The 12,973-nt window shown below is 48.4% G+C and overlaps 6 protein-coding genes across 6 annotated transcripts; 4 read left to right on the forward strand and 2 right to left on the reverse strand.

The window, feature by feature from the left end:
• Positions 1–1,129: 1,129 nt before the first annotated feature.
• On the reverse strand, positions 1,130–2,229 carry N7510_002044 (uncharacterized protein; the record flags this gene model as incomplete). Its single annotated transcript, XM_056973971.1, has 2 exons — positions 1,130–1,601; positions 1,658–2,229. 2 exons carry the CDS (start codon positions 2,227–2,229, stop codon positions 1,130–1,132), a joined length of 1,044 nt encoding a protein of 347 aa, XP_056839088.1.
• A 633-nt stretch (positions 2,230–2,862) lies between these two features.
• N7510_002045 (Zn(II)2Cys6 transcription factor) lies at positions 2,863–4,971 on the forward strand (the record flags this gene model as incomplete). Its single annotated transcript, XM_056973972.1, has 1 exon — positions 2,863–4,971. One exon carries the CDS (start codon positions 2,863–2,865, stop codon positions 4,969–4,971), a length of 2,109 nt encoding a protein of 702 aa, XP_056839089.1.
• A 94-nt stretch (positions 4,972–5,065) lies between these two features.
• N7510_002046 (MBL fold metallo-hydrolase) lies at positions 5,066–6,323 on the reverse strand (the record flags this gene model as incomplete). The annotated part of the gene is made up of 2 exons (XM_056973973.1): positions 5,066–5,934; positions 5,978–6,323. The coding sequence occupies 2 exons, from the start codon at positions 6,321–6,323 to the stop codon at positions 5,066–5,068; spliced, it is 1,215 nt and encodes a 404-aa protein (XP_056839090.1).
• Positions 6,324–6,633: 310 nt separating this feature from the next.
• On the forward strand, positions 6,634–8,480 carry N7510_002047 (uncharacterized protein; the record flags this gene model as incomplete). Its single annotated transcript, XM_056973974.1, has 5 exons — positions 6,634–6,911; positions 6,960–7,104; positions 7,156–7,515; positions 7,585–8,369; positions 8,429–8,480. 5 exons carry the CDS (start codon positions 6,634–6,636, stop codon positions 8,478–8,480), a joined length of 1,620 nt encoding a protein of 539 aa, XP_056839091.1.
• A 568-nt stretch (positions 8,481–9,048) lies between these two features.
• On the forward strand, positions 9,049–11,063 carry N7510_002048 (uncharacterized protein; the record flags this gene model as incomplete). The annotated part of the gene is made up of 7 exons (XM_056973975.1): positions 9,049–9,226; positions 9,281–9,393; positions 9,457–9,591; positions 9,670–9,930; positions 9,995–10,227; positions 10,290–10,788; positions 10,842–11,063. The coding sequence occupies 7 exons, from the start codon at positions 9,049–9,051 to the stop codon at positions 11,061–11,063; spliced, it is 1,641 nt and encodes a 546-aa protein (XP_056839092.1).
• Positions 11,064–12,154: 1,091 nt separating this feature from the next.
• On the forward strand, positions 12,155–12,888 carry N7510_002049 (uncharacterized protein; the record flags this gene model as incomplete). Its single annotated transcript, XM_056973976.1, has 3 exons — positions 12,155–12,264; positions 12,487–12,645; positions 12,708–12,888. The coding sequence occupies 3 exons, from the start codon at positions 12,155–12,157 to the stop codon at positions 12,886–12,888; spliced, it is 450 nt and encodes a 149-aa protein (XP_056839093.1).
• Between the last annotated feature and the right edge of the window lie 85 nt (positions 12,889–12,973).

Here is a 12,973-nt window from a genome sequence, read left to right on the forward strand (position 1 = left end):
TTCCCTACAGGCGATCTTCTAACTTCAGGGTCACTAAGTTCCTGCTGTCAGCGATCGGGTGCAGCTTTTGACCAGACTGCTACCGAGACAATCATGATTTATTCGTCCCTGTTGGCCCCATTGTTTTTGTTCGACCGAAAATAAATTCGTGGATCTGACATAGCCGCCCCATCTGCCCAACCAGAATCCACGGCTCCAACTTCCCTGGAAGTTAGCGAGCTTGGTGCCAGAACTCATGCTTGGGCAGCACGACGTGTTCTTTGTGCCGTTTTCCCGAGAGGCATAGTCAGTCATGGGTATGTACGTAGTGTGGTGGCTGAAGTGTTCCTGATCCTGGTAAAGACCCGTAAAGGGTCTGGTTTCCGGTGGCGCCGGTACCTGAATGGAGTCGACGTGCTAGTAGTAGCTCCTCCACACTAACCGGTTCTTGCTCCCTCGCATTCCAGTGCCAGCCCCGGGAGTGCTAGGCTACACTAGTTAGCTCAGAATTTTAACGGAGCCATCCTGATCGAGTGGTCGGGATAGCTTGCCTTCGGCTCAGCTTGTTTAGCCGAAGCACATCGAGCTCGATTTTTGCCCACTCTTTTAGCATTCGGGATTTATCCACTATATTGCTCTCTACTACTACGGATTACGTTCCTCTTAAATCGGAAAGTGTCGCACGCGAGAATTATTGGAACTCATGGTGCAGCATAAATTAATGTCATTTGCCGAATCATACACGACAAGGCACAAGATGGAACGTTTCTCGTCAAAGACTGCATTAAGAGTTATGCAGGCGAGTGACAGGAGAAACAGCATGAGTGTTTCAGCTTTGAGACATGTCAGGTCTAACAAGTCCCGGGCTTGGTATGTCACACACTGCCACTCCGGCTAAAACAATAAGAGAGTTAAAAAGCGAACGAATGGGATTAAAGCCATCTCACTGCGCGGATTTGACCTTGAGGATTCTGACCTGAAAAATGCCGGGTATCATCGTATGATTTCGTAGTTAGGACTCTCTTCATATGTTCTTGTAATCAGCTGTTTATGGTTTGGAAAAACTAGTACGTATGTTTTTGTTTTTGATTGAGGAAATTTGAATCTGCAGTTATGTGCCCCGTTTATATATTGAGATCCATATCGTCGTCTAATAGTGTGTGGTAACGCCATTAGTAGCATGCGAACTCTGCATCTTTGCCGCAGTATACCTTCTTTCGGCCTTCTTGCTCGCCACCGCAATTGCAACATCTAATGCGTTTTGGCTGCTTTTCGTGCTCGCGATGTTCTTGCCCGCGATGTCAAATGCCGTGCCATGGGCAGGTGTGGCTATCACTACCGGCAAGCCTCCTTGGACAGTCACTCCACCATCAAAACCAATGACCTTGAGGGCAATCTGTCCTTGGTCGTGGTACATGGTGATGATACCATCATAATTTGATCGGCTGACGAAGATGGTGTCAGAAGGGAAAGGACCTTTCACATCAATTCCTCTTGATTGAGCCATTTCAACGCCTGGCCTAATCGAATCAATTTCCTCGCGCCCAAATAGCCCGTTCTCGCCGTTGTGTGGGTTGAGCGCACAAACCCCAAGACGTGGGTTCTTGATGCCAAAGTCCGTCCTGGATTGCCATGCATCAGTTTTTGTCGTAATACTTCAGAAACTGACAAAACTTACAGCAAATTATTCAGAAGGTCAACCGCATTAAAGACAGTGGACTTCGAGATTCTTGACGACACGTCCTTGATGGCCACATGGCTCGTTACCCGAGCAGTCCACAAACCTGGAATAATATTCACTTCACTAGTGGCACCCTCATGATTGAGCTGCATAGCAAACCACCTCAACTCGTCCTCTTCGTGCATGCCGGCCATGTGCAGCGATGTCTTGTTCAATGGTGTGAAGACGATAGCATCTGCTTCATCACGATTGACCATCGCAACGGCGCGTTTCAGTTGATGGAATGTCCGCTGGCCGGCTTCTTTTGACACTTTGCCTCGCTCAATCGAAATAATGGGCGCGGTTCCATCATCAAGTACTTTGACACTCTCTGGTCCCGCGACTTCGGAGATGGGGATTGTCACGTTAGCAACCGAAGCAGCTGCCTCGACTTCAGATCTGTCGGAAAGTACAAGTAGGTCGGCTCTTGCTCTATTCTTAGGGTCTGCGAGTAGCTTGGCAGCGAGTTCAGGCCCGACACCTGCTGGATCGCCGAGCGTGATAGCGATACGTGGACGGAAAGTTGTCATGATGTAGATGTTGATTTAATTCAGAATCGAGTAGAGCGTATGGCCATATTCCAAAAAAAAAACAGCGAGGAACCAAACATTTGACTTTGCGATAATTGGTGCCAACTTGTCTCTCTGCTCCGATCGATCTCCGTTCCGGCAGAAAGCGTTTCCATCCCCATTTTGGTCGGTTCATCTCCACCGGCGAAACGCCGACGCACCCCGGCGGAGTGACACCGGGAGGGATGAGCGCTGATTCCGCTCTCAGTCGTGGCAGCTGAATATATACTAACATATGAAGTGAAGCAACTGCAGCCTACATAATTGATGCTCTAGTAATCAAAACTAGAACCTGTTTACCTGTACAAAAACATAGCTTTGTTCCGCGGCGTTGCGAACCCCATGGGATCCCCGACAGTGCCGCAATCTCAGAATTGCAGCGAAAGCTTAACGCTAAACTCATTTTGGTCGAGTGCGGAGAATGGATTTCTCGGCCTTGCCCGAGAGGCTGTCGCTGGCTGCGCAGCTATGTGTCCATAATGGAGAGCTCCTTGTTCCCCTGGCACTATCTTGGTTGCGTTACTCATAACTGTCGCACATCTCGCCGAACAAGAACCGGCCTGTGTTTCGTGTCACCACTGGCAAAATAGAACAATGTACAGCTCTGAAATCAAAGATGGACAAGCCTTGGCAGAAGCAGCGACACCTCCACCAAGAAAAAGACAGCGTCGAGTAGTATTGGATGATAGCGATGTCCAACCATCGCGCAAAGGAACAGCGTGCTCCATCTGTCGTCGACTCAAAGTGAAATGCGACTCCGCCGAGCGCGGCATGGGCACCTGCTCTCGGTGTTTGCGTCTTCAGCTACAATGTGTCAGTGAAAAGAAGGTGTGGATTAGCGCTGAGGGCGATGAGAAAAACCACCACCCATCAGACGTGGTCCTATTCAAGCTTGAACGCGCCCTTGAAGATGTCCTTGAGAAGCTCAACATGCCGGCCCTGGACTTATATGCCCAGCCTGTTATTTCGGAGACTCTTCAATCGCCTCAACCAACAAGGCAAAACTCGCAGGAGCCGATATCTAGCACTGGAAGGAGAGACGAGCGCGATCTCTCCCCTGGAACAATGGGCAGTCTAATCGAGGCGACAAGGATGAACGGACTATGTAGCCAGCTGCGCAGTGTTAAGCAGAGGCGGAAGGGCGGAATGAGACGCATGGACTCCGATCTGATAGCAGAGAAACTACTGTCGTATAAAGAAGCAGAGGAGATGCTGGAACTGTGTGTCCCCCCTGACTTTTCGACTTGTTCAAACCATTTGACAGAATATAGTTTCAAGACCCTTCTCTCTCCTCATCTCTTCTCCGCCACCATTTCACCAGATGCAACTCTTGAAACCGTGCGAACGTCGTCTACCATTCTGTTTACAGCTGTCATGCTTGTCAGCGCCCTGCACATTCCCGGCCGCGAGTCCACACACGAAATCTGTCACAGCCGGTTCCTGGGTCTTATATCATCTGCTATTTTTGACCGTTTTCACACCCTCGACGATATTCGGGGGTTGTGCATCGCTGCATTTTGGGAACCAGACCTGAGTTGGAAATTAAGTGGCATATCTATCCGAATGGCGACCGAGTTGAATCTCCATCATGCATTTTACGAGGTATTCTACACACCGGATATAAGCGAAGATGCACGACGGGATAGCCTTGAGAAGGCCAGATTGTGGTATCTTTTATTTGTTCTCGACCACCAATCCAGCATAGCTTATGGTCGACCACCCGTCATGGCTGAGCTACGGCCGATTAAGGACTTTGCGGTTCTGCTAGATTCACCATGGTGCACTCCACCCGACCGAGTGTTGATTGCACAGGTAACGTGTCTGGCCAATATGAGCAAGGCATTTCAGACCTTCGGACTGGAGCCGAAACGAATAATGGGCGGCGACGATGCTTCTGTATTGAACCATTCCCGCTTTACAGAGGAGGCAAGAGCGTGGCAGGATCGCTGGAGACACCTACGAAAAATGGACATGCTGGGCGGAGGTGTGGACCTTCATTACTATTTCAGCGAACTGGTGCTTCATTCCTTGGTCCTCCGGGGACGGCCGCTGGATAACCTGCGTGACCTTCCTAATAGTTTGCGACCTCTAACACTGAGAGCAATCGAAGCTGCGCACTCGCTGCTTCGACATTTCATTGAGGATCCTGGATACCGCGAAGGCATCGTGGGAATGCCTTTGTACCTTCACTCGATGATTGCCTTCGCGGTTGTGTTTTTGATGAAGATGTCGCATCGATGGTATTTTATCGGGATTACAATCGACCCTGCCCAGAGAACACGACCACTCGTTGAGGGGATTATCAAGCTGCTTCGTGGATGCAAGGCAGGTGCTAACCACATGGTCTTCAGCATGGCGAATGGGTTCGAGAGAATGTTGAAACAGGCATCTTCGACTGCACGTAAAGCACATGCGACGGAAAGTTCGAACTCATATCAACCAGGGTCTACATGGATAGATTTACAGCCGGACTTGATGAATGGTCATTCATCTGGACCTATGAACTATTCTGTCGAGCATTCAATCAATCCAAAAGCCCATGAGGACCCAAACTATGTGGATTCTGTACAGCTGACGCCTGACGTTTCACCTTACAATAACTGGGGCTTCCAGGATGAGGAAATGTGGAATCTGGGCATGGGTTATGATTTGCTTGCGCCCGGAGGCGGGGATTGGCCAACGCCGATTTTCCATTCCATATAGAATAGCTGAGCGTAAACGGGCAAATTGAATTCACCACTTATCTACTTGAATCCATTCAACTCTATATAATAGACCCGACCCACTCGACTTAAGATTAAGATCTGAGCGAGTCCACCCGAACACCATTCTTCCAAAGCCCATCCACAATTGGCTTCTCTCGATTCCCCGGACCGAGTACAGTTCCGTCCTCATTATACCGCGGCAGTTCACCAAGCCAACCCCAGTGGCACTTCTCTTTCATCCCCAGTTTTTTCCACTCGTTGATATCTTGGTGAGGATGTTCGTTATAGGTAGGCAGATGGTCTAGGAGTGCTGAATCGTGAGCAAGACAGACCAAGACATTAGGGTCAGAATCGAAATATTTCTGCATCCTTTCTGTGGTTACTGCCGCAACGTCTGGAAATTTATACGTTGAGTGCGCATGAGTAGAGAGCTCATAGAACGGGGTCGATATTGTGTCGACCGAAGGCTTTGATGTACGGAGCTGCGGATGGTGCGCGGCAAAGAACTCGCAAGGACAGTGTGCAGGATACTTCTTGCTGTGCCGTAGTGCGTCACCGGGAATAATCTCTGGCAGTGGAATATCCTCGGTCGGTCTGAAGTCGCCAGCAAAGTGGCAGATGTCGCCACCAAGAAAGACAAATGTGTCCGGTGTAGTCCGGGCCAGCGCGCATATATGGCCCGGCCAGTGCCCCGGTGTATCAAGGAGATATAACGACCCATCGCCGTAGAAGTCATGGGCGGGGAAGGGTCCGATGTGCAGATCGGAGCAGTCGATCTCCTTACATTTTCGGTTTACAAAGTCTTCGGCGCTGAGATTGGAATTTAGATTTTCGGGATATGTTGGGAACGGCCCTGTGCCTTTTCCATAGCATAGATTCGTTGTAGTGGGAAACAAATGTGGACTCCCCATATGGTCCCAGTGGCTGTGAGACCAGATAATATCGTCTAGCGGTGGATTTGCTGTTAAATAAAACAACACCAGAACTTAGGGATGGCAACTAACTTATCTCATTCAGTTTCATTCCCTTCTCCTGCAGGATCTCGGTCACGTCTTTCTCAATTCGGACTCCAGGTATAGCCGCTTCGATCCTCGTCAGTGTAAACGGAGGACAGTTCCAGTAATCTTTTCGAGTCCCGAGATCGAACATGGCCTTCTTGCCCAGTCTCTCGTTCTCAATTAAGAAGGCCACCGTTGTCACACTCATCCTCTCATGGCCCGGCATGACGGGCTTAACAAAGGAAAACGCATGCAGAGACATGAAAGACTTTGTGTCCACCATGCGCACACGAACGGTGTTATTTGACGGCGGAGGAGGGTTGAGGCCCCTCAGTCCGGTCGTGCTGGCCATGATGCGGGATGTTGGAGAGCTCAAGGAATTTCTTGCAAGTTCTTATCCCGACACCGAGGATTTAAATGGAAGGAGCTAGCGGCTCAGCGCTCTTCCACAGCTCCGTGCGTTTAGATGGTCTCTGAGTCGGCCACGACCGGTTGCAGTCCACCGTCGGTGCGTCGGAGATCGACCGGCAGTGGGTCCGGAGAAGATTCCCGCCGGGGCTCCCCATGGGGAGAGAACATCTTGGTCAATGACTTCGGTATAACTGTGAGTAGCTCCCTGGGCTAAGGCTGCCCTAGCACCCAGTTAATTCAACATAATCAACATGGGCACACGGTCTGACCAAAACGCGAAGCCAACGGAGGCGCCCGGCCATAATCATATCGAGCTTGCATCGCCTGGAGCCCTAGCAGACCAGGTGACTCCCGAGGCAGATGTCGAGACTGAGAAAGTGATCGTTGCCGAGGAGGTGAGGAAGTACTCGCGAGACGACGACGAAGCCATGAAGGCCATGGCGAACTATGACGGCCCGCCATTGGTCCTGGATGATGAGACAAATAGAAGACTTTTACGCACGATTGACTGGCATATGTTGCCTATACTGTAAGTATTCGTGCGTATGCTCCGAGGCCAATCTCCAACAATTAATAGATGCTGCGTCTTTGGTCTGAATTATCTCGACAAAACGACTCTTTCATACGCTAGTATCATGGGAATTAAGGAGGACATTAATCTCACAGGAAACGAGTATTCCTGGCTTGGGTCAATCTTTTACATTGGATGGTTGGTCTGGGAGGTAAGACAGCACTTCAGTGAGGTACAGGCAAATCTGATGATAACTCGCTAGTATCCCACAAGTCGGCTTCTACAATGGCTACCATTGGCTAAATATTCTGCTTTTTGCGTGACCACCTGGGGTGTGATTCTTGCTGTTTTTGCAACTGTCTCAGATTTTCAAGGTGCAATGGCAATCCGATTCCTCCTTGGGATGTTTGAAGCTGCCAGCATGCCGGCGTTCGCGCTAATCTCATCTCAATGGTATACTGTGCGCGAACACAACCTCCGCGCCGGATTGTGGATCAGTGCAAATGGCTGGGGCCAAATCATAGGTGGGCTAGTGGCGTACGGCATCTCGCGGCGCATCTCTGAAGTGGATGCGGCCATTGCTGGATGGAAGCTAATCTTCGTTGCGACTGGTTGCTTCACGGTAAGCCAAACCCTCTCTCCAAAGACCTACTACTTTGCGGCTTGTCTGGTCTAAACGAATTCTAATCAGACATGCATTGGACTTATCTTCTTCTACATTATCCCCGACTCCCAACTAAATTGCCGCTGGCTTAACCAGCGCGACAGGCTCCTGGCCATCCAGCGAGTACGTGAAAATGAGCAAGGCATTGGAAACCGGCACTTCAAATTGTACCAATTCAAGGAAGCCTTTTTCGATCCATTAACCTGGGCTTTGTTTGCCTACGGGGTTCTCTCCGATATCCCAAACGGTGGACTCACCAACTTTTTCAGCCAACTAATCGTGGGATTCGGATACACATCCCAACAGAGTCTGCTCTATGGTATACCCGGCGGAGCAGTGGTAATTATAGCATGCTGGACCAACGGCTTTGTCGGAGATAGACTTCAGAATCGCACGCTGGTTGCATGTGGGCCCATGGCCTGCGCGTTGGTGGGGATCATTCTCATCGTCGCGCTCCCGATCTCGAACGATTACAATATCGGAAGATTGATTGGTTATTACATGACTCAGGCACTTCCTGCGACAGGTGCCAGTGTACTTTCTTTGATCTCGAGCAATATTGCTGGGTACACCAAGAAGACGACTGTCGCAGCTTTGTATCTGATCGGATACTGCCTTGGAAATGTCATTGGGCCGCAGACGTTTAACCCCGGGGACGCGCCACGATACGTGCCCGCTGAGATCACCATTTTGGTCTGCTTTGGCCTGTGCATTTGTGATCTCCTATTTATCAATTGGTGGTGTCGGAGAGAGAATAGACGCAAATCAGCCGTGCGAGCGAGTCCAGGATATGTCCGATTGGATAATCAGGGGTAAGTTTATTTTTGGCCTTTCCAAAAGAATTAGGCTTATACTGACTTGTTGTATTTAGATGGCGTGATTTTACTGATAGAGAGAACCCAGAATTTGTTTATGCCTTATAGCGCTGGTTGCAAGTATGAGAACCCAAAGGGCCAAGGGCTTAATAAATCCAACCCACCAATAATATAGGCTTGAAATAAGTAGATCTAAGCTTCTGACATACGTCCCAGAGAACGATATTAAAGGACTTGGTCGCCAGTACATATGAGATTACTAGACCCTTTATGGGCTTAGTTTTGACTCAATTAAAGATTTGCTCTCGTCGCAATTAGTCAATGTTCCTCGACAAGATTCTAGGACCTTCCAAAAAACAATCCAGCCTGATGTTTTCGCAAAACAACATAGCACCCGTTGGCCTGCCCCACATTCGGAAGGGACAGAAACAGACCGTGCCCAAATTGGTTAATGTGGGCTGCTCCGGCTAACAATTGCACCTATTGCGGAGGGCGACAAGTCCGGGGTAACCCAATTTTGAATAAATGGAGCTAAGCGGACTGGCCTCGGGCTACATAAAGAGCGCGGACCAGAGCTGGTCTGGCATGTCAGGCCGGCTTAATTTGGTATTCTCATCTCCTATTGATCGCTTAAACTCATCGCTATCTTTTCCAAAAGCTGTTTCTTGCCCTCAAAATGGAGAAGTCTGCAGAGAATGTTGACAATGCAGATGACCAGAAGCTCGAAATTGCGCAGGCAGAGGGAATCACTTTTCAGGCTGCCCTGGAAATCTCGAAGCCCAATCCATGGGCCAAGGGCTATCTGCATATGTATTCCGTTTGTGCGCTGATTTTTCTATGTTCGACTATGAATGGTGGGTTCTTTTACGGAAGGAGATATTGAGAGAATACTATCTTACTGTCGATAGGCTACGACGGCAGCTTGATGGGCAGCATCAATGCCACACCAAATTACACTCGATACTATAATCTGCCGGCGAAAGGAAATGCGGGCACTGGTATTGTCTTTTCTATCTTTAACGTATGCACTCAATCCTCATATCCCAAGAAAAATGGTGGTTTAAGTTTACTGAGAACAACTTAGGTCGGTCAAATGGTTGGCGCGCTGTTCAGTTGGGTTGCAGATTGGCAGGGTCGTCGACTTCCTATTTTTGTGGGATGTCTCGGGGTATGCGTTGGGACTGTTGTAACGAGCGTTGCTCCAACCATACCAGCCTTTGTCGGTGGTCGATTCCTGCTATCCTTTTTTCGACCCTGGCGACAATGAGCAGCCCGTTATACTTGATTGAGATTGCAGCTCCTCAGTATCGTGGCACTATTGCTGGTCTTTATAACACACTTTACTACCTGGTATATAGCACCTCTGTCCTATATGTCTGCAGATGGGCTGATGATTAACAAGGGATCTATAATCGCGACCGCTGCCGTATATGGAGCACATCGAAACCTTGCCGATCATGGAAACATGGATTGGAGACTCCCATTATGGCTCCAAATGTTATGCCCCGGCATCGTTGCGTTAGGAATTTGGTTTTGTCCCGAATCTCCGCGATGGTTGGTAACAGTGTTTCCCCAACAATGTGAAAGCAGTCGCTTATGAAGCCAATAGGTTGATTGGAAAGGGAAGAACAGCGGAGGCCAGAGCAATCGTGGCAAGGTTTCATGCCAATGGTGACTCTGACCATCCACTTGTACAACTTGAAATGAGTGAAATGGCCAAATCCCTCAGTGAAGAAGGGATGGTGGGCTGGCGAAACTTTTTCGACCTGCGCGTGCTTGTCAAGTCAAGAGCAAGACGATACCGCCTCATGCTCAATATGACTTTTGCGTGGTTTTCCCAGTTTTCTGGAAACAAGTAAGGCAACGCGCTCACATCCAAGGCAGATTATTCCTGAACGATTACTGACAACCCTTTAGTGTTGCCTCATACTATCTCCCATATTTGCTGGAGAACGTCGGTATCACCGATACGAATACCAAACTGCTCCTGAATATTGTCTACGCCATTACAGGATGGATACCGGCGATTGCAGGGGCCCGATTCCATGACATTATTGGGCGAAGAAAAATGCTACTGGGCGCAACTGCTGGCATGACTCTCGCCCTTGCGGTAGCTGCTGGAACTGCGGCAGGATACGTTCACACGGGCAGTAAATTAGATTCAAACGCGTCCATTGCTTTTATCTATATTTTTGGGTCGGTATTTGCCTTTGCCTGGACGTCAATGCAGCCCATTTATCCAGGGGAAGTCCTGTCGAATGATATGCGAGCCAAAGGTACGGTTCAACTCTCTCGTATCCTTTTCAGCTTTATTAACCATGTGTCTTTGCATGCTTTAGGGATGGGTGTCTGGCAAATAACTAGTGGTTGTGCCTCATTTGTTAACACCTTTGCTGCTCCCGTAGCTCTCAGCAAGGTACGTCTAGGATATCACAAAGGCTTGTCTCAATTCACTGACTTGTTTCAAAGATTGGATATTGGTTTTACGTATTCTTTGTTCTTTGGGATGTCCTAGAGTTCTGTGTTATCTATATGTTCTTCGTTGAAACTAAAGGACGAACCCTTGAAGAGTTAGACGAGGTCTTTGAGGCGCCAAATCCTCGGAAGGCTAGCACAGATGCCACATTGCTCCTCAGAGGTGGATCCACTTCCGGAAATGGTCAGGACGCAGTGCAGCAGTCGACTGTCTAGGAATCTGCTGGATTTGAGATATTTGTGTTAGTACCTTCTAATATCGAGAGATAGGGAGTTTCATGGTCTACTATAGTGAATAATGGTGTGAGCACAATAAACGCGCTATATCTCCAGACAAACACATAGTTCCTCGGTGAATCAAATGATTGATACGTATAAATCCCGTTCTCTCAGTCTAAAAGAAGCGGAAACAAATTAGAGAAAGGCCGGGAAAGAAAATTGAGGCATATGCCTCAAATGCTGGAAACAAGACATATTATACCTCTATTCTTAACCTCATCTACCATAACGTACCGTCTATTTAGAAGTAGTTTTCAGCTTCTGATTAGTTATCCATAGCCGGTTACGTTATACTATTCTCAGACGGACCCGGCGCGTTAATGCGTTCGACGCATCTGTAAAAAGGGCATTGTGGATAATAAAGCCTATTGTCAAAGGAATCATAGTAAGTCTATCTTCTTACCCTTTACTAAAACTAATTTTCTTACCTAAAGTCGCCTGAGCGAAGCGAGGGCAAAGCAACTAGTCCATGCTACTAATGTCACTACAATCTTAACAACTGCGGGGTTGGTAGCAGAATGTGCTCGTCGAGATCAACCCGCGCCCAGATTGGCCTGAAGAATGCTTGACTGGACCCGTGACAAGAACAGCAGCGATCGGCACTGAATACAGGATTGACAACAGTGATAACATTGCTTTCAAGGTTGGTTCTCATAGCAAATACCAAATATATAACTCAGCAGAGTTCGGAAGAAGATATGTATCGGGAAAATCAATTTAGGAGGTGGAACTAGAGCGAAAGTTATTGATACTCTCTATATTTGGACACACAAGAATAACTTAGAAACAGAAAGACATTAGATCTACGTCGTACGGATAAACAGGAATACCCCTCAAAAGATTCATATTGGACACGGTCTGGATTGAGCTTAGGTAGCAAGAGGAGATCCCGATGCATCCGCGACGCATTAAGGAAAGTATAACACTCGCAAAGAATATAAGGTGCGATTCAAATCAGCATACATAGCCCCCTATTTACTATCATTTTGACTGAAGAATCTCATTGAACCCCGTCGAAAATTATCAAAATGTACAGTTGCTTGATTTTGGCCATGGGAGCATTGGCTTCGGCATCGCTAATGAAGCGAACGACGTACAGTGGCGTCGCCACGTTTAATGACTACGCCTCCCAGAGCAAGTATGATTACTACTCCTGAGTTTCCTTCTTTTCACGGTCAAGAGACTGATATAGACTTAGTACCGTATGTGGTCCTAAAACAGGCGTTTCTGGTACCTACGGGGTGGCCATAGGGGATCTTTCCCCCAATATCTGGAGTGGTGATAAATGCAGTGGATCAATCGACTATTCCGAGTGGTAACTGCGATACCGTCCTTGACTATCTTGAGTTTGTGTACTAAGGAACAATAGCGATGGGCAGAACCCCGTGTCGGGATATACTGGGCCCGCATGCCCAACCACCACTTGTGGCGAGTGTTTCCAGGTTTGTAACACTGGTGGATACGGAGGTGCCTCTGTTGGTGGAGTTGGGAATTGCGTGACGGTCAATGTTATTGATAGGTAAGTTGTTGGCATCTTTCTGAAAAGAAATAGAATCGCATATACTAATTGTTTTTGGAAAGCTGCCCTTCTGAATCCGCATACAACTTCTGCAAGACCGATGTCCCCGCCGATGAGAGATGCGGAAGCAGTTCCACCAACTCAATCGATATTGATGTCAGTGCCTATACCGCACTTACTGGGACTGGCTGGTCGAGTGGCAGCCCCAATCTCTTGGTCAATATCAGCCCGTCTAGCTGCTGATTCTTCTGAATGGAATGACCCCTCAGGATCAATGCTAGTCTCAGACTTGTTGTCCAAAGGACCTAGCCTCCTTCAATATCTCCAT

Source organism: Penicillium lagena, assembly GCF_028827675.1.
Source record: "Penicillium lagena strain IBT 129212 chromosome Unknown utg000001l_segment0_segment0, whole genome shotgun sequence".
NCBI classification, from domain to species: domain Eukaryota; kingdom Fungi; phylum Ascomycota; class Eurotiomycetes; order Eurotiales; family Aspergillaceae; genus Penicillium; species Penicillium lagena.